Below are 23,741 nucleotides of genomic sequence, written 5' to 3'. Positions count from 1 at the left end.
AGGAGGCCTATATGTGTGTAACTTTTAAAACAAAACAGGTTCAAAGTATAAATTCACATCTTGAGTCGAGGGCGTGGCAAGGGTGCAATCTCTTGAAGTATCACCGCCATGGAATTCTTGGACCCAAATGATCCTGACTCTACCATTCCAACCTACAGATGTGTATCGTGACCGCGGTGACCACTAGCCCCGAGACATCAAAAACCGTCCATTTTCGCCCTTCTAAACAGGACACTGCGGGGAACCAGAAAAGAGAATTTGTGGACGTCTTGCAGACACATTTGACTACTTCTTTTGCAGACGTTAGGCTTGCTTCTTCCGAGTCCATCCTCCTTTATGATACTAAACGGCGGGGCTAAGCGTGAGTTTCTTCTTCTCGTTGACTTCTCATGGCATTCAACGATCAATCAACGCTTAGTACAGGACTCTACCCTGCTTCGCTCGCGAAACTCCCCGTTCTTGGCTGTTGTTCACACTCAATTGCTGAACCCGGAGGATTCCAGCGTTTATCGTCTCCTTTCCGCTTTTGAGCCCGCCAAACTCTCCCCACTTGCTTTGCACCATAGTTCCCAAGACAACAACATGAATAGGGAGTCTCTTGTTGGCCAGCTTGAAGAGAAAACAGGAGTGCTTGACAAGACAAATCAAGGGCACTACAAGGCAAACGCGAAGCTTAGCGGAAAGAATACTGAAATAACCGAGCAGAACCAACGGCTTGAGGACAAGCTAAGGGAAGTCGATGACATTGTCAACGAACTTATAAACTCGCGGGTGGAAGATAAAAAAGAGAGGATGAGGCTCGAGATCGATTCGTTATGCGATGCTCAAGAAGCAATATCAAGAAGGATAATTCAGGTGTGTTTTCTCTTATCATTACGGCCTTGGCCCTGGGCGAGTTGATCACTCTACTTATTCCAGCAAGATCCTCTTTGCAAGCATTGGATCAGAATCTGACACCTCCTGAATGTGGTTCAAGACCGACTTGCTGAGCTCCTGCAGCTCGCCCCCATCGGTCACAAGAAGGACAGAATGTTTGCCTTTGCCGGGCGCTCTTGGACTCGGGGCAAAACAATATCTGAGGTCACGGATTCTCTGCGCGCGCGCCCGAGCCCTCCAGCCCATCATCTTGTCGGATTTGGCATTGACTCTGCTGACGGAACATCCCTCCCTTTACCGAGCAGTGATGGACCGGTACACCCATCCTGAAGTCCGAAATAGTAAACTAATGCGCGATGCCAGGCAATGCCATCAACACTGTTGCCAAAGATGATGATAAATCCACTCTGCTTCTAATGCTTGAATTAATGTCGAATTAGTTCTGTACTTGGAGTCAAGTAGAAATACCGAATGACATCGCAATGTTCACTAGAAATGAAATGTATTGTATGCTTGTGTCCTCTTGTGTCCCGCTAAAATAATCTGCGGGGAGTCATCCAACGCGTTGTCTAGCCACGTGCAGCGATTTGTTCCGACCAAATAATCAGCACGCGTTCCCGATTCGTATCGTTTCGCCTAAGCACTTGCCACGTACAATTTGCCAAGTTTCCTCCTGGTCATTTTTTCCTCTATCCAGATGTCTGCGGCAGCGCGTGCAGAGGCTAGACGGAAGGCCATCTTAAGCCGTGGCTCTGACCGTCTCTCAAAATTAGCAACGTCCGCCCGAGGAGATTCGCCGGTTTATGTGCATGATGGTAAGTAAGAAATATAATTTGTCAACCCCCAAGAACTGTTCACTCAAGCACAGGATGAATCTCAGATCCTCCACTTCCTAGTATCTCCCGTACCAGTAATTTTGTCGGCGATGAAACTCCCACTATTCCTACTCCAGCAGGAAATTCTGCAAGTCGACCGACTGCTTCTTCTTCTATACACTCGGATACCTCTCCACTAGCTGGCCCTGATCCATCCGTATGGTCCAACCAGCAGCAGCAGCAACTCATGCAGGCTCTCTTGGGAGGCATGGGTGGTATGGCCGGAATGCCTGGAATGCCCGGCCTTACAGGCATGGGAGGTGTCAACCCTGGTCAGCAAGCGATAGGCTCGAGCGCCATAGATCCAGCTTTTGCCGAGAATCCACTTGCAGCCATGCTCATGGGTGCTCAAGCTGGTCAAAACGGCGGAGCTCCACCATTCATGCCTCCTGGCATGGGCTTTGGAAAAGCTCCTGACAAGCACGGAAACGGAGCCCAAGTAAAATCATCACCTTCGCTTATGCAGAAGCTGTTACCGCTGGTGCATCTAGTTGCGCTGTGGACTCTTCTGGCATATTTTGTGATATATATTGAGCCACGCACGCAAAGCGTGTTCGCAGATGTCAGTGAGGTGACAAGTTGGTCAGGAATAATAACGAAGTGGGCGGAATTGGCGAAAAGAAGACCTCAGGCAGAGATGATACAGGGTTGGAGTGTCGCTGCTGTGGTACGTTTCTCTCTAAATTTGAGGGTCGCGCATTGGCTTATATTGTTATATAGCCTTTCTTCTGGGCATTCATCACGCTCGAAATCGCGCTATATTCGATAAGGATATTCTACGGCTTCGTCAGTCTCTTCAAATTTCTCTTTTGGCGTTATTAGACCTGATGAATTATGCATTTGTCTTTCAGGATGCCGTCCAACCACCAATGCTTCTTGCGATGGCCCTTCCGCATCTCCCTCCTCCTTTCCCTTCCATCATCATTAATGGAATGAAGTATTTACAACTAGGGTCAATATTGCTTGATGACTTAGCCATTTTGACAGTAGGCATTGGCTTTTTCATTTGGATTGCTGGGCTTTTGAGGTCGTAGGCGCTGGAAATGTATGTCCATATTGCTTGTTATGTCAAGTCTGTTGTTCTTCGGGCTCGAAGATAAAATGAACAACATCCTGTTGAGCTAAATAGGTGTCTCCACCCGCGTAGTGAAGACCGAAGTGTGGAGATGAATGCCTCACCTACGAACTGGATTCGTTACTCTCATGATCCGCCGTGCATATATACCTACCTTATTTCTCCCGCTTCGATGTGTTCCCATGTTGGCCTTGGGAAGCACCACAGGCCAATCTCTTACCACCTTGTTGCCACTGTTGACAATTTTCTGTCCTCTTTATGTATTGGGTTCCCCTGCGAACTCATCGTATACTATTTCGAAATCTCAAACTTTCGAACTCAACTGTTGGGATGGATGATACTCACGAAGTCAACCAATGGATCGGCCTTCCGAGCCGCCACTAATGACCATCGATATCTTGCCTTTTTCCTTTCCTCGTTGTGTCTTCTGTCAAAAACATTTCACTTAGACTCCTCGGAGGAATGCTGCTAACCTTTTTCAAACTGGTCTCAACATGATTATCAATGATAGCGGAGTTGGTATGGAATCACATCGCAATGATTGTTAGCGTAAGTACACTCGAATTTAAACTCATCATCATGATATTTAGGTTCACTTCTTGCTCGGATTTAGGCAATGAAACCAACCCATGTTCCTCCATTTCATGCAACCTAAAACCCTATCATAGAGATGGCGCGGAAGAAGACAGCGACGCGTTGGCAATCTCGTTTGGAATGGACTCGCCAATTTGTTCATGAGTAGTCAGTGCCTTCCTCCAAGTTTATAAATACAGGGCACGCAGTTTTATTGCACCTCGGAATTTCCACTACCTCAATTTTGAAGAATCCCACCAGCGAATATCTCTCACAGAATGCCTTCCTCCTCATCTTCACCCCCACAATCTAGTGATAAAGGCATAAGTTCGGGCACCAGTCTTCATCCACTAGACCAAATATCCGGGAATGCCTCACCTACCATCAAGCAGACCTTTCACAACCCAGTCATGATTTTTGCTACGCTAGACCATGAAGGAAAATATCGTGTTTTGGGATTTGCGATGGAGACCATTTTCCAGAGGGTGCTCGTCACTACTATTAGTTGCTCGAACCCTCATGGCGGCCAGGGCGACTTATTGCAGTCGAAATCGAATATGGATGCTCAACCTTCATGCGACGGAGATTTGAATGAAGGACATCCACAGAGTATCATACTTGTGTGTGAGGTGGATGTTTATCCCGGTGAGTTCCTCTACAGCATCTCTTGCCGTTTGTGGTTCAATCTTCATAACTGCTACTGGCTACCACTCATAGATATGGCAAACAATTATCATATCTTGCATGGGGGATGTACTGCCTTCCTCATTGACATGTCAGTGTTTTATTTGAGTACTATCTAAATCAACATCGGTTTGCGGCTCAAAACATGAACTCCTTACTCGGCTATATAGGTGCTCATCGCTTACTGTCGTCGCGCTCACCATGACCATGAACTCGAAGCCAACCGAAGTTGCCAGCTTCCCGCCCGAATTCAATTGGCTTACGCAGACGCTCAATGTTGTTTATCATTCGCCCTCACCAGTGTAAGTTTTCATCGTATCCTCTCAGTGTGCATGGTATTAGATTCGTGGTGGGATTATTCTAGTGGCGACAAACTACGAATTGTCTGCACTACGATGCCATTGAGGGAGTTGAGCTCAAACGTGTGTGTCCGATCCGAGGTGAACTCCATCTTGATGTACTCCTCGCATTGGTTTCACCTGTTTATTTATGTTATTCTTCTTTTAGATTTGGAGCACCAATCGTCATCGTTTAGTGGCATCTGGTGTACACAACATGATGAAAATGTCGTCGAAGTTGAAGACCAGCATATCGCGTTTATGATTACATTTCCGGCTTCATCATGTTATGTACATGGGGTTAGATACTCTATTACCGACTTCGCCTCCGGTTGTATCATCTTCTATGCGATATGCCTTGAACAGGTTCTGGCCGCTTTCAGATTGCTTCCAACCTAACCCCGTGCATTTGAAAGGGGTGCGGAGTCACTCAGTCGTATGGAGCGTCAGGAGATTTATAAGATGAAGTACAGTACAAGTACTCTACTAGGATGATGTTCGGATACAACCAACAAAGAACCCGGGTTCTGAAGAATATCGAAGATAATAAAATAATCCCACTCGGAAACTTGCGTTCATGCACAATCTCGCCTCGCTCAACAGACAGACAGAAAATTCCTTCCCGAACCCCCCAAATATGAATGATATCAGTTGTGAGAATAGTCGGTCGGTCGGTGAGCATCAGTAGATTTCACATGAGTATAGCGCAGCAGTGGGTAATGGCAATGAACTGTCGAAAGCAGGTGTAAGAGATGTGAAAGGACGAGGAGGAAGAATAGAACGTACGATGAACGAATAGGAATAGAGGAAAATGAGGGCCAGGCCGTGCGCTCATTTAAGCGACGACACAGGAGGAATTGGCACCGGAGCCAGAGTCTTCCTCGTCACGGGGAATTTCGACAACGACATCCTCGACAGCGGCGGAGGTAGTGAAGAAAGTAGCGATGGTGTTGAAAGCGTCCATTTCAGATGAGGGTGATTGAGATTGGGTAGAAGTGTGAAAGGACGGTGTCAGGACTTGGTCGATTGAGGAGTGTAGACTGGGTCTGAGGAAAAATTGAAGAACTGTACCGTCCTTTTATAACCTCCAGCGGTAGGGAAAACTGTTTCGGTTTCGGTAGGCGGGGGCGGCTTTGAAACAATGTTCTCATTGGCAGACGCAGAAAAACTTTATTGTCCATACGGAACTCAACATTAATTTCTGGCCCTCTATTGTTATTTTGCGAAGCGAATCTGGATCACGACACAAGAGGACACAAGGCGCAGGGAAGTACGGAAAGTCGGGGTGGCGATCTTGTTCGATGATTTTTTGGAGGAGCAAAAAAAACAATAAGATGTCACGCCCCGAGACATCGACACAAGATTAAACAAAAAGAATGCTTGATAAGCCATCGGATTGGTTTTTGATGAGTGAATTTGACGAATGCGAGCTGCCGGAGGCTCTGATGGGCCCTATTTCATAGGATGAGTGCTCTGCAAGGATCCGGATCCGGACAAAGCAATTATAGTATCGCTTCCAGATATGGCACCCGGGTATTTCCTAGGTATTCTGGATCGATGAGCCAGGGCAGACTTGTACAAAGGTAAAAGGTTAACTCGAGTACCTGTTTGGTTCCTGCCGACATGGGAACCTGGCCCGCCCAGGTGTGGATGTTTCACTATAATGACGCCAGTGCGAAGGATCGAGGAAACCCTCTCGAGATGGCAAGGTCAATTAATTCCGAGACTTACAATCTGTAAAATCCTAACCTGAGCAGTGGTCTAGTAAAATGACAATAAGTATCCAATCCACCAGGAGCCTCTTAGCACGTAGGCGAAAACTTGTATAAAAATGGTAAGCCTCGAGGCAGGTCACATTCGTACAGCTCGAAGCTCCGTGAGGAATAAAAAATAAGGTTCTTTGTTCTTTGACGCATACCGGGACAGTAAACGGCACCATATCTAGCACCAATAGGGTGATATCATTGGAAATCCGTGGACTGCCAGCAAGATATGCAAAATGCGAACGGTGCTCTGAGAGCCTGAGTAATCACTTGGAAAACTTCTTTGGTGCGTGCGTACACAGGTTGGTCAAATTAACGTTGATTTATCAAGATGGCAGCTTCGGTGGTTGAGGGTGGTCGGGGATGGTGGATAACAAAGAACCAACGGTGATTGATTTATGATTGACTGCACATGGCGCAAAAGGCTGAAAAATTAGTATTCCTGTCATACACTTGGAGGCTTTGGGAAATTTAGATTGTGGCTTGGAATATTACTCGATACCAGCTTGATTCTTGAAGTTCAATGAACGCGATGGGAAATGATGACGTCTAGATTAGCCACGTGGTCGGTCCGACACATCTGGGCGCTAATGAATTCATTTCTCAGTGTTCCCCAACTAACGATGCCGACAGTGTTGACGGCGTCGCATGGGGTGACTTCCATGCCTTCCTCGTCGTTCTCGTCTTCTTCCTCAACACTTTTAATGCTACCTCCTTCCATGTCGCCTTCTCTGTTATCCGGCTCATCTCCGTCCTCCTCATCATCGCCACTCGACCCTTTGTTGACATCGATTCGTCACCTGCTTTCTCGAGCACTGTCTCTACCATGCTCTACGGCGGCACAAGCCTTCATACAGCTCGTACAGCCAACCTTGAGGTTCCAAGTCGCTCTGGACGCGTTGTTGCCTCTGTTAGATGGTGATCTACAGACTTCTTCAGCCACCGCCAACGCCGATACAATCAACCGCTCCAGTAATAACCAGGTTGCTCAAAGAATTCTCGTCTCATTCATCTTGTATTCGCTATATGCGCCTCACCCAATATCAATCAACCCATTCAGATCAGCGCTATTGATGACGTTCGTAAATGAGCGAGAAAGGGCAATTCGCGCAGCCAACGTCCATGCAGAGACGAATATTGTAACTCGAGTGACAGGAAACCCGTCTAGCGAACAGCTCGTCTGGGTCCTCTGGAAGATTTTACGTGGAGACGGGAACGATATTGGGCCGTATACCCCATCAACCCTTGCTCGCTCCCCATTGCCACCAAAGCTGGCAGCCATTAATTTGATTTTGGACGAGTCTGATGATAATGACTTGTATGTTAACGTTCTTTATCTCAGCACTTGATTGTTAACAGCACCAGCAGAGATAATTATTATACTGCCGCCCGTAACGCAGGCTCTGGCACATTGTTTAACACAGATTCAACCACAAATACCTCTCGTGCAACTACATTCGTTACTCCTTCAGAAGACCTCGAAAATGCTGTGATAAGTCGCGGTTTGACTCTTCTACTCGCCGCTCGTGAACGAGTGCTGTCTCTCTCCGAACGACGGACACTTGAACCAATCTTTCCTGCGCTCGCTGCATCCGATATTATTACGCCTCGCGATCTATCCTCCATCGTGACATTCAACCCGGATGTTGCTTATCCCTTGTTTGTGGAACTATTGACCACGTCTGTTTCTTCTCCCTCTACCTTCATTGATCTTCTCGACATCCTCCCGTATCTCCCCTCTTCTCTATCCACCTTCGATTTGATGGGAAAACTCCTACGGGATGCTCGCCTCATTCCAATACCGAACGCTATAGCACACTTGCTGATCATAAATGGTCACGATCACGACGAAAATCATACGCCCGAGTCGCGCGTTCCACTAGGAAAGCTTATACGTTATCAGGTCCTCGCCAGGTTCATGCACGAATGTATTGAACGACTGGAGAAGGAAGAAAAAGAGCGAACATCACTCGAAGGATCTGGGGGTAGTAGCGATGGCGATGATACCTGGGGTAGAGGAGTACGGAATCTTTGCAGATTCTACCTCTCCCTTATTAAACTCAACATTGTTCAAAACCCTAACTCCGCAAATTGGGAAAATTATGAGATCGAGTCTTTCTCAGCAGATTCGGTGGAGATGGCACACTTCGCTTTGAGGAACTCCAGGTTCGAGGAAGCGAGAATGCTTTACGGTGTGCTGGCGACCGGAGGGTTTGATATGTAGGCATATCAGGGAGTTACCTCTAATTATCACACGACGTGGGTTTCTGTGAACTATCTCTTCTGTTGTATTAGGACGACTAACTGATCACTTATGCATCAACTATTTATTCTCATGCGGCCCAGCGTTTTCCCTGTAATACGAATAACCACAACGCCTCCACGTTTACAGTAGTATATTCTTTTTATCCTACCATTACATTTACTCACCTCATGCTGCTTTCAATTCTCTTTGCTCCGTTACTTACATATGTGTCCGTACTCAAGCTCTATGCCGTGCATGATTTTTATGTTTTATTGACTGATAGACAAATTCAAAATATGCAGGTTCTAGTCAACGATTCTTCGAAGGTTGTTTATGTATGTATGTATGTACAGGAATTTAGTTTCCCAAATCAAGCTCTTGGCAATATTGAGTAGGTATGTACGAGAAGAGCAAGGAGTTTTTTTTCCTTACTAAACGAGCATCCTAGTACCTACCTCCATTCCAACGTCCTCTTCGCTTCTTGGTCATGTTAGCCTGCACAGCATGACATACGAAGCAGTATCTGGAACCAAGCGGCGGAAATGAGCCTCGAGAGAGTTTTCGTTTACATCCGTTACATTCTTTATCTTGTGGGTACCCCTGCACGAGGATCTCCAAGGGAAGAAGTGGATGACTTCGATACAGATTGTTCTCGGACGCCTGGGGTTGCATGTCGGACCAGAGAGTGATGTATCGTTCGCTCTGCTCGGAGAGAGACGGTTTGATATAGCCTCGTTGTTGAAAAGCATTGTAAATGAGCCCGATGAGCTCAATGTCGTATGCGGCGTAGGAAAGATGTTTCCCTTGGATGGGACGTCTGAGCCAAGCCTGGTGGTCGACTATAAAGTTCACTCAACAATACTTCAACATAGAATGGGGAAAAAACTTACTTGAACCTTTGGGCGTGGCGTTGAGGACATGGTCCTTCAAGCAAGAAGCCATTCCGCCAAGCATGTGCACCTTATCATACATTGACCTCTCGCGGATGACCTGACTAGGATCAAGGTATCCATGAAGCCTGCGATTCTGAGTTTGTATGCTCTGGCCTCGAGCAGAGCGCGATAAAATATCAGCCAGTTGCAGATCGATGACATTCCGCATACGGACGCCGCACTCGTAGAAAAAGGCACAAAAGTCCATCCGGCCGTCATAAACAATTTTCTGAACTGACTCGCTTTCCACGAGTGCAAAAAAGCGTTTGAGAGATTCGCTACGAGTCAGTGTGACAACGTCGATGAGGAGAGTGGTAGGAGAGGGGGACGGAGGTAGTAGCGCTCGCACAGAGATAATGGAGAGTGTACCACCTTGCTGACCGAGTTTATCACCTTCGCAGTCGAGAGCTAGGACCTGGCAGCCCGAGAACGTCGTGGCCAGCGCTTCATCAAGTAATTCTTCAGTGTCGCACAGAGACCAAGATTTAGAAGGAGGAGTCCCTCCGGTCTGAAGCCTCAGGGACTGCAGATTAGAGGAGAAACTGTACATGTACAACGTTTCGTTATTTTGCTTTGGGGGACGAGTTGGGGTTTTTGCATTCCAGTTTATTGGAGTTGCATTTATGGCAGACACGGAGACAACCACATATGGCCTAGTAAATACATCTCTATACATCTACAGCTTAAAAAAACATGTATTCGAGGGAAGATTCTGGCTTACCTTTTTCACGCATTTTAAATCTTAAGCTAGCATCTATGACTTGTAACCATCAAATTACGTCGAAATTGCGACCCACAGACGTTAAGTATGCTTTTTGGGAGGTGACGAGTTTATTTACTGTCAACTTTTGTCAACTCAGCACCTCTCAGCACCCTCGGAAATCAGAACTGAATAGCTAAGAATACTCACCACGAAGATTCGCCTCACCTTGGACAAGTCTAATTCAATAGGGTTCGTTCGGTACATGCCTGATACACGACTGAATGTTCAATGTTGGCAAATAGTGTGAACGCAGGTGAACGCTTGTGAAAGTTATGGTGTGCTTATCTTCCGCAGTAAAAAAAGCTAATTGAACAGGAGGTATGGTGAGATGGCCGAGCGGTCTAAGGCGCCAGACTAAGGAGACCAACGCATTTGATGCGCCGAAATATCTGGTCACATTGTGGCGTGGGTTCGAATCCCACTCTCATCAGTTCTTTTTACATCTTTACTACACTCATCAACTGCGCGGTTGCCTGCCCTGGTCTGGCTCATATATTATTCTGTCGGCATTGATAGGATCTACGTACACATCACCTTGCTTGCAAGGTCTATTCCACTCGGTATTTGACCTCTTGATGTGCAAGCACGTTTTTGCTATGTTTGGTTTCAGGTTATCAGCCAAACCTCTTCATCTTGCTTATAATTGGATAGCAGCGCGCATAGGGTGCGCCGCATTTTTTATCGCAAGCAAGGTGTGCAGTCCCCACAACAGTGGGGCCTATTTATTACTTATGCTATTTAGACTACTTATAGGCTTCAGTGAAATCTAAAAAGCAGGCGGATCCAAAAAGCAAAATTTAGATTAGTCTTCGTCTGAACTCTCCGTTTCATACTCATCTTCGTCCTGTGCCTTGCCTTTTCCTTTTCCTCCAGCCTTTTTTCGATCTCCATTAACCCTAGAGTTCACTATTTCTACAACAAGCTGACCCCCAGACACCGCCTTGATGTTGCCCAAGAGAGTATTCGGTGACCAAGGAATCAGTTGACGGGGATAAGCAGACACGAGAGTGAAGCCCCACCACTCGTTAGTTTTCGGTACACGCGTAGAAAGGAGGGTGTGCAGCGTTTCGAATGAATATGATGACGATGAAGATGAAGATGAGGAGACAGAAGTTGAGACTAGCTCAGTATCCACATACGCATACAAGGTATCCAGGGTATCCTCGTGCATGTCGAACCTCCTCATTAGTCGGCGACCATCGGGCATACGTATTGCAATTCTGATTGTTTCGGTCGCATTAGGTTCGGCAGGTAATACCTTCCTGAACCAGGTTCTCCAACGATCCCGTTCTTCTGTCTGTTCCTGCGCTTCGATGCGTTGTCGCTCACGAAGCTCGTTTTCCATTCTCATCTGATCTTCTTCAGCTTGCTTCCGTTGCAGTTCTACCTTCTCTTCTTCCATCTTTTTCAATATCCTCTCTTTATCCCGTCTCTTGGTCTCTTCAAATGCTCTGTCTTGAGCCTCTCGTAGTTCACGTTCTCTCGTTCGTTCTCTTTCTACTGCCTCTCTCTGCATCCTTGTGCGGTCCAAATAAGGTTTTACCCTGGGTAGCAGTGTTTCTCGTAGATGCGTAGTCAAGGCAGAGGATGTACAAGCAGATGCCCCAAGGTGCCGCGAAAGGACTGTGAGCGCAGGGGTAGATTGACTCGCAGTTGTTGTTGTTGTTGAGCCAGAGGATGACGTGAAATTTCTACTTGGCTGCATTCCTATGAAGGCGACAAACGGATAAGTCGTCGCTCCGAGTTTCAGACCCGCTTCATATGCCTCTTTATCTCGTATATCACCACCCCAACATACTATGTTGTTATCGACTAGAATTTGCACAAGTTCATCGTTAGTAAGCGTCGTGTCCTTGAATTCTGCCGTGGAATCATGTTCTGCTGAAACGAGGATTATGCACCCAATTCGGAATGAGGATTGGCATAAACGAAGGATGGAATCGTATGTTCCAAGCTGGAACGGTGGAAGCAATTTACTTGAACCCGAGCCAGTAGCTGAGGTGTGTCGGGAAGTCAGTGTAGACGGACCAGCTTCGGCTGATGTATTCACTTGTACACCTGTCGCGTCTACATTGTCCGCGGAACCAGCACAAATAGCACCGGTTTCTTCTTCTAGCTCACGTATCCATCGTTCTATTCCTCCGCCGGCACGTCGTACAGTTGTACGACCAGGAGTTCTCCGGTAAAAGTTGAGTGATAGGAATGGGATATATGGAAGAGGAATACGCAATAAGTTGAAAATGAAGCGTACGAGTGAAGAGATGAGGTGTAGGGGGTAGGTTATCAAGCTCAAGATAGAAATAGGTTGACGAGGCTAAGCGAGAAGTATTCTTCAGCAATCAACCATAAAACATACGTACTATGAATCAATGCATAACTCACTGGTTCTCTCGGTCTCAACAAGCCCTGTTCAGAGTCGTCCACGTCAAATTCCTCGTAACGTCTTCCCTGTGAGTCTTCTAGGTTAACACGACTACTGATATTGTTTCTGCTTTCCCCTGTTCTGCTACTCTCTGCTCCTGTTTGACCGTCAAAGATCATCTCCGCGGCTCGTTGAACGTCCCAGTCTACACTGCGTAGCACACCCATGGCAACTTCGTCGTCCCCTCCATTTGTCAGGTCGCGTAGTTGGCCCAAGGCACGGGTTTGTGAAGGTGTTAGCGATGTGAGGTCTGCCATTTATAACAAAAGCCCTCCTCCGTCAGTCTTCTGGGGATTAGACTTTTTTTTCGCAATTCGTGAGTCGTGGACTGGTCGTGGATAATTGCAGGATTTCAACTTCTGTGAACGCCAGGTGAGCGCTGTTTTAGCGCGCATTCCGCACGTGCATAGCTTGCTCAGCTCTGCCCTTGATCAAAAGCTTGAAGTTGCACTTCTTGAACCAAGTTCGAGCTTGGACAACCGACCGCATTCTTTGTTCAGTACTGCGCGACGTTGAAACGGCTCTTCTGAACTTCAAAAAATACGCAACAGCGCGCTTACTAGCTGCTTAATTTCTCTGACTCACAAGTCAAGAATACATTTCAGTTTCTGTGACGTGGGCGCAAGTGTAAAAGTAGTGGGTTGACGGCGGGCAGGAGCCCAGAGATCGACTGCTGGCCAGTCCCGTTTACTCTGTTAATCCCCACATTTCATTTTACACTTTAGACAGCTCCACCTTAGGAGGAGGGTGCTATAAATCAATATCCAGCGGTGTTGAGGCTGATGGGTCAGTCCTTGAGGGGACGTTGTCATTCTCAAGTTCGAAGAGAAGCAGAATTCAGAGTGATGGATTTCCAGCATGTACACCCTGTGGTCCTGTACTTAGCCGTAAAGGAATTTCATCATCACCTTCTATACTCTAGCACTGCTCTTTGCCAAGCAACCCGGCATGTACATTGTCTGCAATGCTTTTCAGCTTTCCAAGTATAAATTCATAAATGGAAAGATATCTTCACCGACAAAAACGCGGACCTGGCTTTGATATAATGCATCAGTATGATAGGGCAACAAGAGCGATGGACATACCGATCAATACACTCATTCATGTTCATCCCAGTCTGTAAATGACGGAAGGTAGCCCTCGCGCGAAAGAGAGTTATGGAAGATATATTGATCCGAGAAATGAGCGCTGATTCCTGCTAAATAACATATTCATCATAGTTTGGTTGCGCTCTCGTCCTTGGCTGAGGCTGAGCAGTCTCCTGCACCTCGATCTTCCGTATAATCTTCCACGGAATCAAAACTTGGCCTACAAAGCGTCCAGGGCTTGGTTCGCGGTCGTTCTGCCCCGCCTCTAGGCTCTCTATGCGATATTCCTCTGTATCTGCGAGAAGGATATTCATTGGTTGGTCCGTTCCGATGAAAGATCCGAGAAAAATGCGCCCGTCATTAACGGTGATACGGAGGGTCGAGGTAAGGAGTTGTCGCAGCTCATCGATTGGAGATATTTTGGTGGCGGACGATGCCATAGATTTGGTTCAGAACGAAGTAGGCGTTACATACTGTCACAAGCCAGCGCGTCAGTCACGTAGCTCACGTTCCCATACGTGTCACAACCCGCTCCTCTCCCAGTCTCTCGCCGAACTCGCAAAGCCAATGTCTTGCGCACTCCTATAAATCATCAATTCGAATTTTTACACCGGCATTGGATTACTCTTTTGCTCAATTGAACACCTCCCATCCAACATCATATGAACCCATTTGCCTCTAGTGCAGCTCTCGACATGCAAGGCCAATTCTCTACCCAAGATACCCATATGTACTCCGTTATACTTCCAACATATAATGAAAGGAAGAATTTACCCATAATTGTGTGGCTGCTAGCGAAGATGTTTGCAGACAAGTATGTAGTATAGGTTCTCCTTGCTCAATCCCATGTTAACTTTGAACTCGAATAGTCAGCTTGCATGGGAAATTATCGTCGTAGACGATGCCAGTCCGGATGGTACACAGGAAATTGCGAGGCAACTAGCTACAACATACGGAGAAGATAAAATTGTGAGTCTAATGCCTTCCCTTATAACCATAGATCTTGAACATCCCTCAATAGATTCTGAAACCTCGTGCAGGCAAATTAGGTTTAGGGTAGATGCCTGGATCCTTTACGCTCATCGCAAGGATACGCTTGCTAAATCATCGACCCGCAGGACAGCTTACATTCACGGTCTCAACTTCGTTCGCGGTGATTTCGTCATCATTATGGACGCAGATTTTTCGCATCACGTATGTGTATCCTCCTTTCTATCTATCTATCTCCTGGCAACGTTCTATCCTCACGTTCCCCTGTCATCTTATGCATCACGACAGCCAATTGCTGACGATCCTTACCTATTCTACAATTTTTCATTTGGATAGCCTAAATTCATTCCACAATTTATACAGTAAGTATACGTCTCATGTCTTCGTGTCTTGTATTCTTTCTTATCGTTTTGTCAGACAACAGAAAGCACACAACTTCGACATCGTGACTGGCACGCGATACCGCTCATCTGCGGCACCTTCGTTGGCCAATGCCAAACCTGGCGGTGTGCATGGGTGGGATCTGAAGCGAAAATTGGTCTCACGAGGGGCGAATTTCCTTGCAGCCACGGTGCTGAATCCTGGCGTTAGTGATTTAACCGGGAGCTTCAGGTGAGTATCTCGACGGCGATCACTGACTTTCGTACCCTGAGGATGGATGGATCCTGTTTCTTCTTTTACTTATTGAATCTTTGAAGATTATATAAACGCAGCGTGCTCCAGCATATCATCTCAGTCACCCAATCCAAAGGTTACGTCTTCCAGATGGAGATGATGGTTCGTGCGAAGGCGTTGGGGTACACCGTTGGTGAGGTACCGATCACATTCGTGGATAGGCTTTATGGCGAGAGTAAGTTGGGAGCAGATGAGATCGTGAGTTATGGAAAGGGCGTTTGGGGACTTTTTGTTGGAGTCTAACATGTTTCGATTGTGAGTCTACGCATGACGTTCTGAGTTAAAGTGATGTGTACTATGAACTCAATGATTTTTAGGTTTATAAACTCATATACCAGTGTTATCCCTCTTGAAGAATGGAAGTGATGTCGGTCCTCATTTTGACTTCCACCCAAAGTAAAAATGGGATAACATAGTCGACGCAAGGTCCTTATCATTCAATCTGATACGACAGTTCAATTTTCTTCTATATATATATGCCTCTATCGACCTTTTCTTGGTATTCTGTTCAGTCAACAACACTCATTTAAGCATCTTAGCATCACAATTCTCCAAAAACCTCAGATGCATTCAATTTCCACACGAAGGTGAACAATATCACCTATGTGGACAGGCTTGACATTTTTGCTTCTGGTACGTCTACACCCCAGCTCCTGAATCACCGTTTGAAAGGTTTCCCGTCTGTCGTCCAATTCGAAACATGGGTTCTGCACAATACCGCTACCCTATGCCGATGTCGCTCCGAATTCACATTAGCAAGGAACGAACAACCCGCTCTATAGACAAAACAACGGGAACAAGGGTGATTTGGCTGATCTCCTTTCGAAATGCATATCTTGCTACGTATACGAACCGTCATGTGCGCTATCTTTGACAGTTCCCAATGCTTGTGTACGAATCTTAACTCTGTCAGGACCTGCTGGAATGTCTGAGCATGCTACTAGCAGAGAGCTTTGAGTTTTCCGAAAGTGTATGTACGGTCAAACGTTCCGTTTCCGCCGCACTTTGTTTATCAGGATTCAGAAGAGGGTCCGAACTTTGAAGTCGAGTTTGGGCGTCCAGGTGTATGCAGACTGGAACATATGGCAATGAGTTCATTTCATGCGACTCATATGCAGCCTAATTCCTTCCTAAAGTTGGAATAGCAGCGTTGAAAATGAAAAAGGGGGGGATTCAACGGCTTGGATATATCTATCAGATATCTACTGCATGCTAATATTATACTTAGGACTGTTTACTCAAACTCGGAGTACAAACGCTGCATAATCAATCAATTCAACCAAATCTCACTCAGTATGCATACTTCGCGATAGCATGTCCGCATGATTTCGGATTCGTGTTCAAGATGATATGTACAATCAGTGGAAATCATTTATGATTTATCGATTTCTCAATGAGGTGCGAAAAAAATAGTTGACAAGGAGATGTTAAAAAGTTGAGGTTACCAGCGATGTTGGACGAGGAAGAACGCAAGCTGGATAATGTCGGGACCCGGAGAAAGAGATCGTACGCTTCGATATACTCGAAATTCAGAAGGAACTAGAAAAAGTTCAACTGATTGAATAATCTATTACGTTGTTGTGATGGGGTCCCGCTCAAGCCATATGTTCTTCTCCATCTCCGGACCATTGCCTTCCATCGATTTTCGGCCTGCTCATCCCTCCTCAGCCTTGTCCTTTATCCCGCTGACGGTCAAGGAATTCCGGATGGGCAAAAAAATCCAGTAACAAGCCGCTAGCGTCATACTCGTTTCAGAACGCAATTTGACGGTCTACTATGGAACTCTGTCAAAAGTAAATCGGTTCTTTAAATGCCGATAAGCAGATGAATACGTATACATTAGATCTAGAGCACGCGCTATTGGGGTGCCACGGGGCCTACTTCCCTTCGTGGTTGATTGATCCATCCAGAGTTGAGTTTTTATAAGTACTGAATCCGATGCTAGCTTCGTAGGTTCTCGCCCTTTTCTCGGTACCCTTCTCCAAGCCAAGAAGTGCTCTAGCTTCAAGCCTTGACCGATATGTCCTTTCACGACGAGAAAGCTGGCAGTGAGGATGGTGCTGAGGCTGTCATGCATGAACAGCGTACCGGTTGGAAAGGCACATACTATCACCCTTTAACACAGGTGAATTTTTTATTGATCTTCATCGGTGTCTCTGGTCCGATTGCTTGCAGATTGTCATGCTTGGATTTGTGTGCTTCATGGGTCCTGGTGAGGTCTTGTGCCGAACGATTGCGGTATTCATTTGTTCATCTTCCCGTTCATTTTAAGGGTTGTTCAATGCTGTCAACGGTTTGGGCGGTGGCGGTCAATTGGATCCTACTACGAGCGCAAATGCCAACGTCGCAACATACTCCACGTTTGCTGCTGTGGGCTTCTTCGCCGGGTATGCATCCTTAAAAATAGACATATAGGCATCTATCTCACCTTCCTGTCTTCGCTCAGTTCTATCAATAATAAATTGGGATCTAAAATGACGTTGCAAATCGGAACACTCGGATATTGTCTTTACATTGGTTCCTATCTGTATGATTCGTTTCTGATTGAAATCCACGAACACTTGTCAACTTATTGTTTAGCTCATTGAATATCCACCCACATTCAGGCGCATTTGTGGTCGCAGCTGGCGCTATACTCGGAATTTGTGCGGGTTTGTTATGGGCAGCACAGGGATCTCTCATGCTAGCGTACCCAACTGAGGCTGAGAAGGGAAAATACATTGCTATTTTCTGGGCGATCTTCAACTTGGGAGGTGTTGTTGGTTCAGCAGTTGCTCTTGGTACCAACTTCAATAATACGGTACACTCTTCCAATCGCATACCTTATTCTGTTACTAACATACGGATGTATAGGCAGGAACTGGTGAGTTAAGATAATTCAAGATATTTTCTGCTTCTCAATTTATTGTGTTTGAAAGTGGGAAACAGCACCTATGTACGAGTCCATTTCTCTTGACGTCTCCGAACCGATCACTGACTGTCTTGTAGATTGCTTTCATCGTATTGACTGCTATAGGTATCTGTATCCCGATGCTTATGGCTGACCCTAAGAAGGTCATTCGTTCGGACGGCGCCAAGGTCATCATACCTCTTCACCCTTCATGGAAGACACAGTTTCTAGGTCTTTGGGTCACTTTAAAGACAGATCCTATGATTCTCCTTCTCTTCCCGATGTTCTTCACATCCAACTGGTTTTACACATGGCGTGAGTTCCTTCTGTGAATTTGCAAATAAAAAACTGACCTCAACATGGACAGAATGGAATGATTTCAATGCTGCATTATTCGACCTCCGAGGTCGTTCGCTGAACAGTTTCCTGTACTGGACGTCCCAGATCTTTGGTTCTATTGGAATCAGTTTCCTTCTTGATAGCAAGCTTTCACGTCGTGCTCGTGCCTTTAGTGGCTGGGCTGCTCTGATGATATTAATATTCATTACACACATATGGGCGTACTTCTACCAAATGTGCGTCACTATTCCAATTTATTTGACCATCCGTATTCTAACGCTCGACAAAGCCAATATGTCCGTCCCGGTCCAAGCGACATTGATATCCATAACAAACGATTTATCGGAAGGGTTTTTCTCTACATCCTCTTTGGGTTCTTGGACTCGATGTGGCAGACAACCACCTACTGGCTCATGGGTGCCATATCTAACGACGCTGGTAAATTGGCTATCATGGTTGGATTTTGTACGTGGAGTTTCTCGGCATTAAGATGGTTTGATGGTTACTGATATTACCCACGCGACCTCGCCCGCCCCCAATAGATAAATCCCTCCAGTCTGCTGGAGCAGCCGGTGTCTGGCGTGCCGATGCGGTCAAGACTCCGTACGCCAACTCCATTGATGATGCTGTCTTCCTGTACGCTGATGTATGATCCAGGTTCATGAATCTCTTTATTTCAACCTGGGTCCTTCTCGTTTCAGGACTTCTTTTTGCCCTACCTATGATTCATCTTCGGGTTAAGAACCATACTGATCTTGCTGATGAGACTCTGTATGTTTTTTTGTTCTCCTCAGTATCACAGATCCTGACAACCCTGTTTTTAGTGTGCGCATGGACAGCAAAGGCCATATTCGTGATGTTGAGCAGGTAAAGAAAGAAGAACAACTTGCTGCTGCGACTGCTTAACGACGAGATTCGGCTTGACGTTTCTTCTACGAATGAATGTTTCTTTGATACGAACCTTCAAGCTTAATACCTTACATACTTATTGTCTGCCTTTTGTAGCCTAGCACTGTTCAAACTACATATACACTCGATTTCACGGGCTATTTGATGGTGTTATGAACAATGAACAAAGCTAGAACACCGTGATGATCTTTCAGTCTGGCTCCCTTATCAGACCCTATCTTTGACTTTGAAGAAACTCATTTGACAAAAATAATTTTGTATTCGCGTCAAACAAATTGACATGGCATGTCATCTCATGCCATACATGCTATCGAGGATTCGAGGTTGAAGCCTTGTATGTTCTTCATTATGTAACTGTCGGGACGGCAACAATCTAAGAATCTAGGACCACCGTCGCCACTGTGACTTTTAGACCAGCCTTGGCTGCATCGATTTACAAACCGACATTCGGGCTAAATAGTATGTGTATGAATAGTCGTCGAGCATTGTGAGATTCGGAGTCCTGAAGAAGCTGAATGCTATGGGGATTCCCCCGGACTTGTGAAAGCTTTAAGTTTTTGACTTGCGAACTTCTGCAAGATCTTCCAATTTCGGTAAACGGCAGGCAATGGCGCGCTCGGCGCCACACGGCGTTGCAGCGACCGGCTATCACATTTCCAGTAAGGGTTCGCCCAACACGATACGTCGGAGAACTTTCAATGAAGACATATCGTCTTATACAGCTCTTCCCTGCCCTTCTTTCGCCCTTCTTTCTTCCTTCCGCCCTCATGAACAATGTCTAACCTCACACCCTCGTGCGTTCTATTGGACTCATCTTAATGTTGCAGAGAATGCAGAGAACTCAACACCGTTTACAGCTCCCTGCTGGCTGGTTCCTGGGTTAATATGATTCTGTATGGCACAGAAGTCGTCCTGGGTGGTTTCTATCTCCTTAATTCGCGTCCCAATGCTTTCTTTCGGTGGAGTTTGGCCATTTCTCTGTGTATTGACACGGTGTGCACGGGAGTTGTGTGCTATAATGTGTATCTGGTGCGATTTTTAGATATAAAGCCATGCCAGTAAACTTATTTGGATTTTAGTATCTGATTTTGGAACCGGGAGGTAACCTTCGAAGTTTGATTCTAGAAAAGTGCTCAAAATCCAATCAGCTCTAACATCTAACACTCAACCTTGGACACTGCCGGCCACGATCTTATGTACCTACCATGCCGCTCTGGTAGAACAAGTTTTTTTCACTTATCGTTACTGGCGAATGTGCGTATAATGACTTTTTTTTCAAACCTTGACTTACGTGCTATCCCTGTGCCATCCTTTTCAATATCCAGCACGCACAACAAATTCATCACTTTATTGATCTCTACGATAACGGCTTCGCATGTAATGACACCATCTCGCCAAATATCTAGATGATCTTGAAGTAACTAACAATTCTATTTAGGTTGCATTTGCTTGGGTGTTGGGCATTGGATTGATACGAGACCCAGTCGTTTCGCAATCCGGGCTTAATCTTACAATGTGACGCTCGATTGTCATACAGTTTATTTTGTTTGACTGACTATTTTCTCGCGAAATGCTTTTAGTATTGCTGCTACATTATGTGCAGCCACCGACCTTCTTATCGCTGTCATCATGTTCCATACTATGCGAACAATTAAAACGACATATACGGCGACCCAGAGGTGATGATATCTACTTCGTTATTCTATCTTATACGCCACTAACTATGAGTACAGCTTACTCCGACGTATATCGATACAGTCTGTCGCCTGTGGTTCTACCACCTCGGTGTTCACAATCATCATGGTTTCACTGCTTGTGACGCATAACCTTGAGCGTGAGTTTCACCATTCGTGCGAGGGAATACTTTCCTAAACCTTTCCACTACTTTTAGCATTCACTGTGATATTCGATATACTAGGGAGGCTTTACACATTGACTATACTCATAAATTATATCTCCTTGAGGAAGCCAATGGCCCATGCGAGCGCTGCCGCAGGCGGCAGTGAGCAGAGACAATCGAGGTCAAGGTCGCACTCGATTGTCTTTGGGGCAGCACGTAGGCTTTCTCATTTCCATTGTATCCTGCGAAGTAAATTAACTTTCATGTTCAGAGATTGCCCGATCCTTTACTGTTCCAGTGGAATTATCGACCATCGATGAGACGAATTCGATCCAGGATGTGAGTATCGGGCTCTCAGCTGTGTTGTTGTATCTCATTATCGTCGATTCATTTCCCAGCTCCAGATTCTTACCTCTTCGAAAATCGACCCTCATTCGGAAGTAGATTCTTCTGGCTTTTCCCGGCCACAAAAATCTCATCCGAAGTCTTTCATTAGACATACATCTTCAATTGAATACCTCCCTGCAACATAGTTATCTTTGCACCATGGATTTTCTTGGCTATCATGGGACTGTCGAATTACTTTCATGCATTGCACAACACGCATGCGCTGCTTGTGCGGACACACGCTTGTAAAAGGATATAAATATCCCCCTACTTATTAGGGTTTACCGTACATGCGGTACCGAAGGTCGAATTTCGTCGAATTTGACCATCGTGTGGTTTCTCTGAAGTCGATTTTGGGGCGGAAGGGCGAAACCTTATCACACATGGTGGGTGCCTAACCAGGAATATACCTATATGTTCGATGGAACACAAGTGAAAATGGATGGGTATCATAGGGTATCATCGAAACGACTTACGTTTGGACTTGGACTCCATGTCTGCATCTGGAAAGGTGACTTCTCATCCATTTATCACTCGCAGCTAGACAATATACTCCGTCCAGAGACGGGGTCCACCCTGGTCCTCACAGGGAGATAGCGAAAAGGCCCTAACCTGTGAAACAATATTTCTTTCATGGGAGTGAAAATCATTTCATCGAAATACAAAGTATGTATGTGATGGCAACGGAAGATTGACCTGGAAGTTTTCCCCGTATGTTGTATCACTGACCTGGTTGAAAGCAAATGTATGGCTAAAAGCATAAACACGCATGAAGAAGGTTCTAGTTATTTGGTGACGAAGCCTGCTTTCCTGATTCTCTGAATGTCTCCAGGGCCGCCCAAGCGTTGCCGTTTGTAATACTCTCCAGTGCCAACCTCGTACCTTCCTTGTAATCTGCCGCTACGCCTGCGACAACCAACAGTGCAGAAGCATTCATGCAAACGAAGTCCAAGACAGGCTTTAGCCTCGCAGGGATGTCTGTTCCGGAAGTCAGTAGCGTTTTGAAAGTTGCCGCATTTTCCTCTGGTTTTCCACCCGCGACAGATGACAACGGGTGTGAGTTCAGACCAAAGAGGGCTGGTTGCAAAGTCAACTCTGAGATTTTTCCGTCTTTGAGCTCCCAGGCCCAAGTTAGACCCGCACAGCTGATCTCGTCTAACCGTTCCTGACCACATACAACCAGTGCTCGTTCCACGCCTCCATCTCGGAGAGACTGGGCAAAGGGTGCACCAAGCTCTGGCTCAGCGATGCCTAACACCATGCCCTTTGGGCCGGCAGGATTGATCAGGGGACCAAGGATGTTGAACATAGTTCGGAAGGGAAGGGCTTTCCGGTAAGGGGCGAGGAACGCCAATGCTGGGTGATAGTGAGGAGCAAGGATGAATGTGAATGGAACTCGGGGAATCGGCATGGGAATCCCCGGCGATGGTGCAACGAAAAGACAATCCAGTGCTTGTAGAAGGTCAGCTGAGCCTGATGAGGACGTCGACGCTCGACTTCCATGCTGGAAGCAATCTGATCAATCAGGACGGCCCAAAAGAAAGAGATTTACAAACTTTGATCACCCTAGCACCTGCACCAGCAGCTACAACAGCAGCAGCAGTACTGACATTGAATAGATTGTGCCCATCGCCTCCAGTTCCAACGATATCAACTACAAAATCATTCTCCGCGTCCTGTACAACGGCTTTCAGAGATCGTTCTCTGAGGATCGCGGCCGCGGCCGCCAATGATTCTGGACGTCGTTCGACTCGGTGGAGATGTAGAGCAGTCAGAAACGCTCCGATTTGTTCTGCCAAAAGAGTGTTAGGCGTGAAAAGATGGTTTAGAGCAACTCTGAGATCATCAGAGGTGAAGTATTCCGGTGTTTCCACTAGTCTTTTAAGGAGCGGTTTGAACGATTCGGAAGTGTAGTCCCCCATGAGATATTGAAGAAAGAATCAAGGAAGCATTTGCACTGTTTACTTGTGGGAGTTATATGTCGTTCGAGTCAGAAAATCGAAAATCGAAAAATTCGCCATGAATTCTCTTCACATCAAACATCCACAGCTGAGGCCTGACTAGAGCTGGATTTAAG

At 46.1% G+C, this 23,741-nt stretch overlaps 12 protein-coding genes and 1 non-coding gene across 13 annotated transcripts; 8 read left to right on the top strand and 5 right to left on the bottom strand.

Annotated features, from left to right (window-relative positions):
- The first annotated feature begins 113 nt into the window (after positions 1-113).
- On the top strand, positions 114-1,128 carry C8R40DRAFT_45343 (uncharacterized protein). The gene is made up of 2 exons (XM_046235105.1): positions 114-855; positions 919-1,128. The coding sequence occupies exons 1-2, from the start codon at positions 337-339 to the stop codon at positions 952-954; spliced, it is 555 nt and encodes a 184-aa protein (XP_046092577.1). The 5' UTR covers positions 114-336; the 3' UTR covers positions 955-1,128.
- A 344-nt stretch (positions 1,129-1,472) lies between these two features.
- Positions 1,473-3,199, top strand: C8R40DRAFT_44880 (uncharacterized protein). The gene is made up of 4 exons (XM_046235091.1): positions 1,473-1,691; positions 1,757-2,418; positions 2,472-2,537; positions 2,603-3,199. The coding sequence occupies exons 1-4, from the start codon at positions 1,574-1,576 to the stop codon at positions 2,783-2,785; spliced, it is 1,029 nt and encodes a 342-aa protein (XP_046092576.1). The 5' UTR covers positions 1,473-1,573; the 3' UTR covers positions 2,786-3,199.
- On the top strand, positions 3,200-4,769 carry C8R40DRAFT_44881 (uncharacterized protein). Its single transcript, XM_046235092.1, has 6 exons — positions 3,200-3,375; positions 3,440-4,044; positions 4,117-4,174; positions 4,254-4,385; positions 4,448-4,523; positions 4,591-4,769. Exons 2-6 carry the CDS (start codon positions 3,678-3,680, stop codon positions 4,684-4,686), a joined length of 729 nt encoding a protein of 242 aa, XP_046092575.1. The 5' UTR covers positions 3,200-3,375; positions 3,440-3,677; the 3' UTR covers positions 4,687-4,769.
- A 487-nt stretch (positions 4,770-5,256) lies between these two features.
- Positions 5,257-5,572, bottom strand: C8R40DRAFT_1164901 (uncharacterized protein; the record flags this gene model as incomplete). The annotated part of the gene is made up of 2 exons (XM_046230586.1): positions 5,257-5,467; positions 5,526-5,572. The coding sequence occupies 2 exons, from the start codon at positions 5,570-5,572 to the stop codon at positions 5,257-5,259; spliced, it is 258 nt and encodes an 85-aa protein (XP_046092574.1).
- A 1,198-nt stretch (positions 5,573-6,770) lies between these two features.
- On the top strand, positions 6,771-8,759 carry C8R40DRAFT_1078354 (uncharacterized protein). Its single transcript, XM_046227012.1, has 2 exons — positions 6,771-7,502; positions 7,553-8,759. Exons 1-2 carry the CDS (start codon positions 6,808-6,810, stop codon positions 8,406-8,408), a joined length of 1,551 nt encoding a protein of 516 aa, XP_046092573.1. The 5' UTR covers positions 6,771-6,807; the 3' UTR covers positions 8,409-8,759.
- Positions 8,641-10,145, bottom strand: C8R40DRAFT_45378 (uncharacterized protein). Its single transcript, XM_046235107.1, has 3 exons — positions 10,083-10,145; positions 9,320-10,029; positions 8,641-9,268 (listed from the first exon to the last, which is right to left on the bottom strand). The coding sequence occupies exons 2-3, from the start codon at positions 9,909-9,911 to the stop codon at positions 8,874-8,876; spliced, it is 987 nt and encodes a 328-aa protein (XP_046092572.1). The 5' UTR covers positions 9,912-10,029; positions 10,083-10,145; the 3' UTR covers positions 8,641-8,873.
- Positions 10,146-10,446: 301 nt separating this feature from the next.
- C8R40DRAFT_t14 lies at positions 10,447-10,554 on the top strand. Its single transcript has one exon. It is a non-coding gene; the product is annotated as a tRNA-Leu (tRNA).
- Positions 10,555-10,926: 372 nt separating this feature from the next.
- Positions 10,927-12,803, bottom strand: C8R40DRAFT_1164898 (uncharacterized protein; the record flags this gene model as incomplete). The annotated part of the gene is made up of 2 exons (XM_046230585.1): positions 10,927-12,438; positions 12,507-12,803. The coding sequence occupies 2 exons, from the start codon at positions 12,801-12,803 to the stop codon at positions 10,927-10,929; spliced, it is 1,809 nt and encodes a 602-aa protein (XP_046092571.1).
- A 775-nt stretch (positions 12,804-13,578) lies between these two features.
- Positions 13,579-14,277, bottom strand: C8R40DRAFT_46131 (uncharacterized protein). Its single transcript, XM_046235136.1, has 2 exons — positions 13,632-14,277; positions 13,579-13,581 (listed from the first exon to the last, which is right to left on the bottom strand). Exon 1 carries the CDS (start codon positions 14,072-14,074, stop codon positions 13,745-13,747), a length of 330 nt encoding a protein of 109 aa, XP_046092570.1. The 5' UTR covers positions 14,075-14,277; the 3' UTR covers positions 13,579-13,581; positions 13,632-13,744.
- Positions 14,278-14,296: 19 nt separating this feature from the next.
- Positions 14,297-15,542, top strand: C8R40DRAFT_1164896 (glycosyltransferase family 2 protein; the record flags this gene model as incomplete). The annotated part of the gene is made up of 7 exons (XM_046230584.1): positions 14,297-14,448; positions 14,504-14,603; positions 14,656-14,690; positions 14,753-14,828; positions 14,961-14,986; positions 15,042-15,236; positions 15,323-15,542. 7 exons carry the CDS (start codon positions 14,297-14,299, stop codon positions 15,540-15,542), a joined length of 804 nt encoding a protein of 267 aa, XP_046092569.1.
- A 1,777-nt stretch (positions 15,543-17,319) lies between these two features.
- Positions 17,320-19,434, top strand: C8R40DRAFT_1164895 (major facilitator superfamily domain-containing protein; the record flags this gene model as incomplete). Its single annotated transcript, XM_046230583.1, has 13 exons — positions 17,320-17,424; positions 17,475-17,511; positions 17,572-17,686; positions 17,746-17,826; positions 17,880-18,099; positions 18,153-18,162; positions 18,218-18,234; positions 18,288-18,504; positions 18,557-18,764; positions 18,818-18,993; positions 19,071-19,131; positions 19,186-19,299; positions 19,353-19,434. 13 exons carry the CDS (start codon positions 17,320-17,322, stop codon positions 19,432-19,434), a joined length of 1,443 nt encoding a protein of 480 aa, XP_046092568.1.
- A 421-nt stretch (positions 19,435-19,855) lies between these two features.
- Positions 19,856-21,776, top strand: C8R40DRAFT_45965 (uncharacterized protein). The gene is made up of 10 exons (XM_046235133.1): positions 19,856-20,231; positions 20,295-20,330; positions 20,403-20,466; positions 20,517-20,538; positions 20,658-20,691; positions 20,763-20,814; positions 20,876-20,952; positions 21,018-21,116; positions 21,171-21,271; positions 21,329-21,776. Exons 1-10 carry the CDS (start codon positions 20,212-20,214, stop codon positions 21,595-21,597), a joined length of 774 nt encoding a protein of 257 aa, XP_046092567.1. The 5' UTR covers positions 19,856-20,211; the 3' UTR covers positions 21,598-21,776.
- A 669-nt stretch (positions 21,777-22,445) lies between these two features.
- Positions 22,446-23,586, bottom strand: C8R40DRAFT_1157797 (anthranilate phosphoribosyltransferase, TrpD; the record flags this gene model as incomplete). Its single annotated transcript, XM_046229662.1, has 2 exons — positions 22,446-23,168; positions 23,221-23,586. The coding sequence occupies 2 exons, from the start codon at positions 23,584-23,586 to the stop codon at positions 22,446-22,448; spliced, it is 1,089 nt and encodes a 362-aa protein (XP_046092566.1).
- Positions 23,587-23,741: the final 155 nt, after the last annotated feature.

Source organism: Lentinula edodes, assembly GCF_021015755.1.
Source record: "Lentinula edodes strain Le(Bin) 0899 ss11 chromosome Unknown C8R40scaffold_1, whole genome shotgun sequence".
Lineage (NCBI taxonomy): Eukaryota > Fungi > Basidiomycota > Agaricomycetes > Agaricales > Omphalotaceae > Lentinula > Lentinula edodes.
Note: the sequence above shows the minus strand (reverse complement) of the source record. Positions and strands in the feature narration are given on the sequence as shown.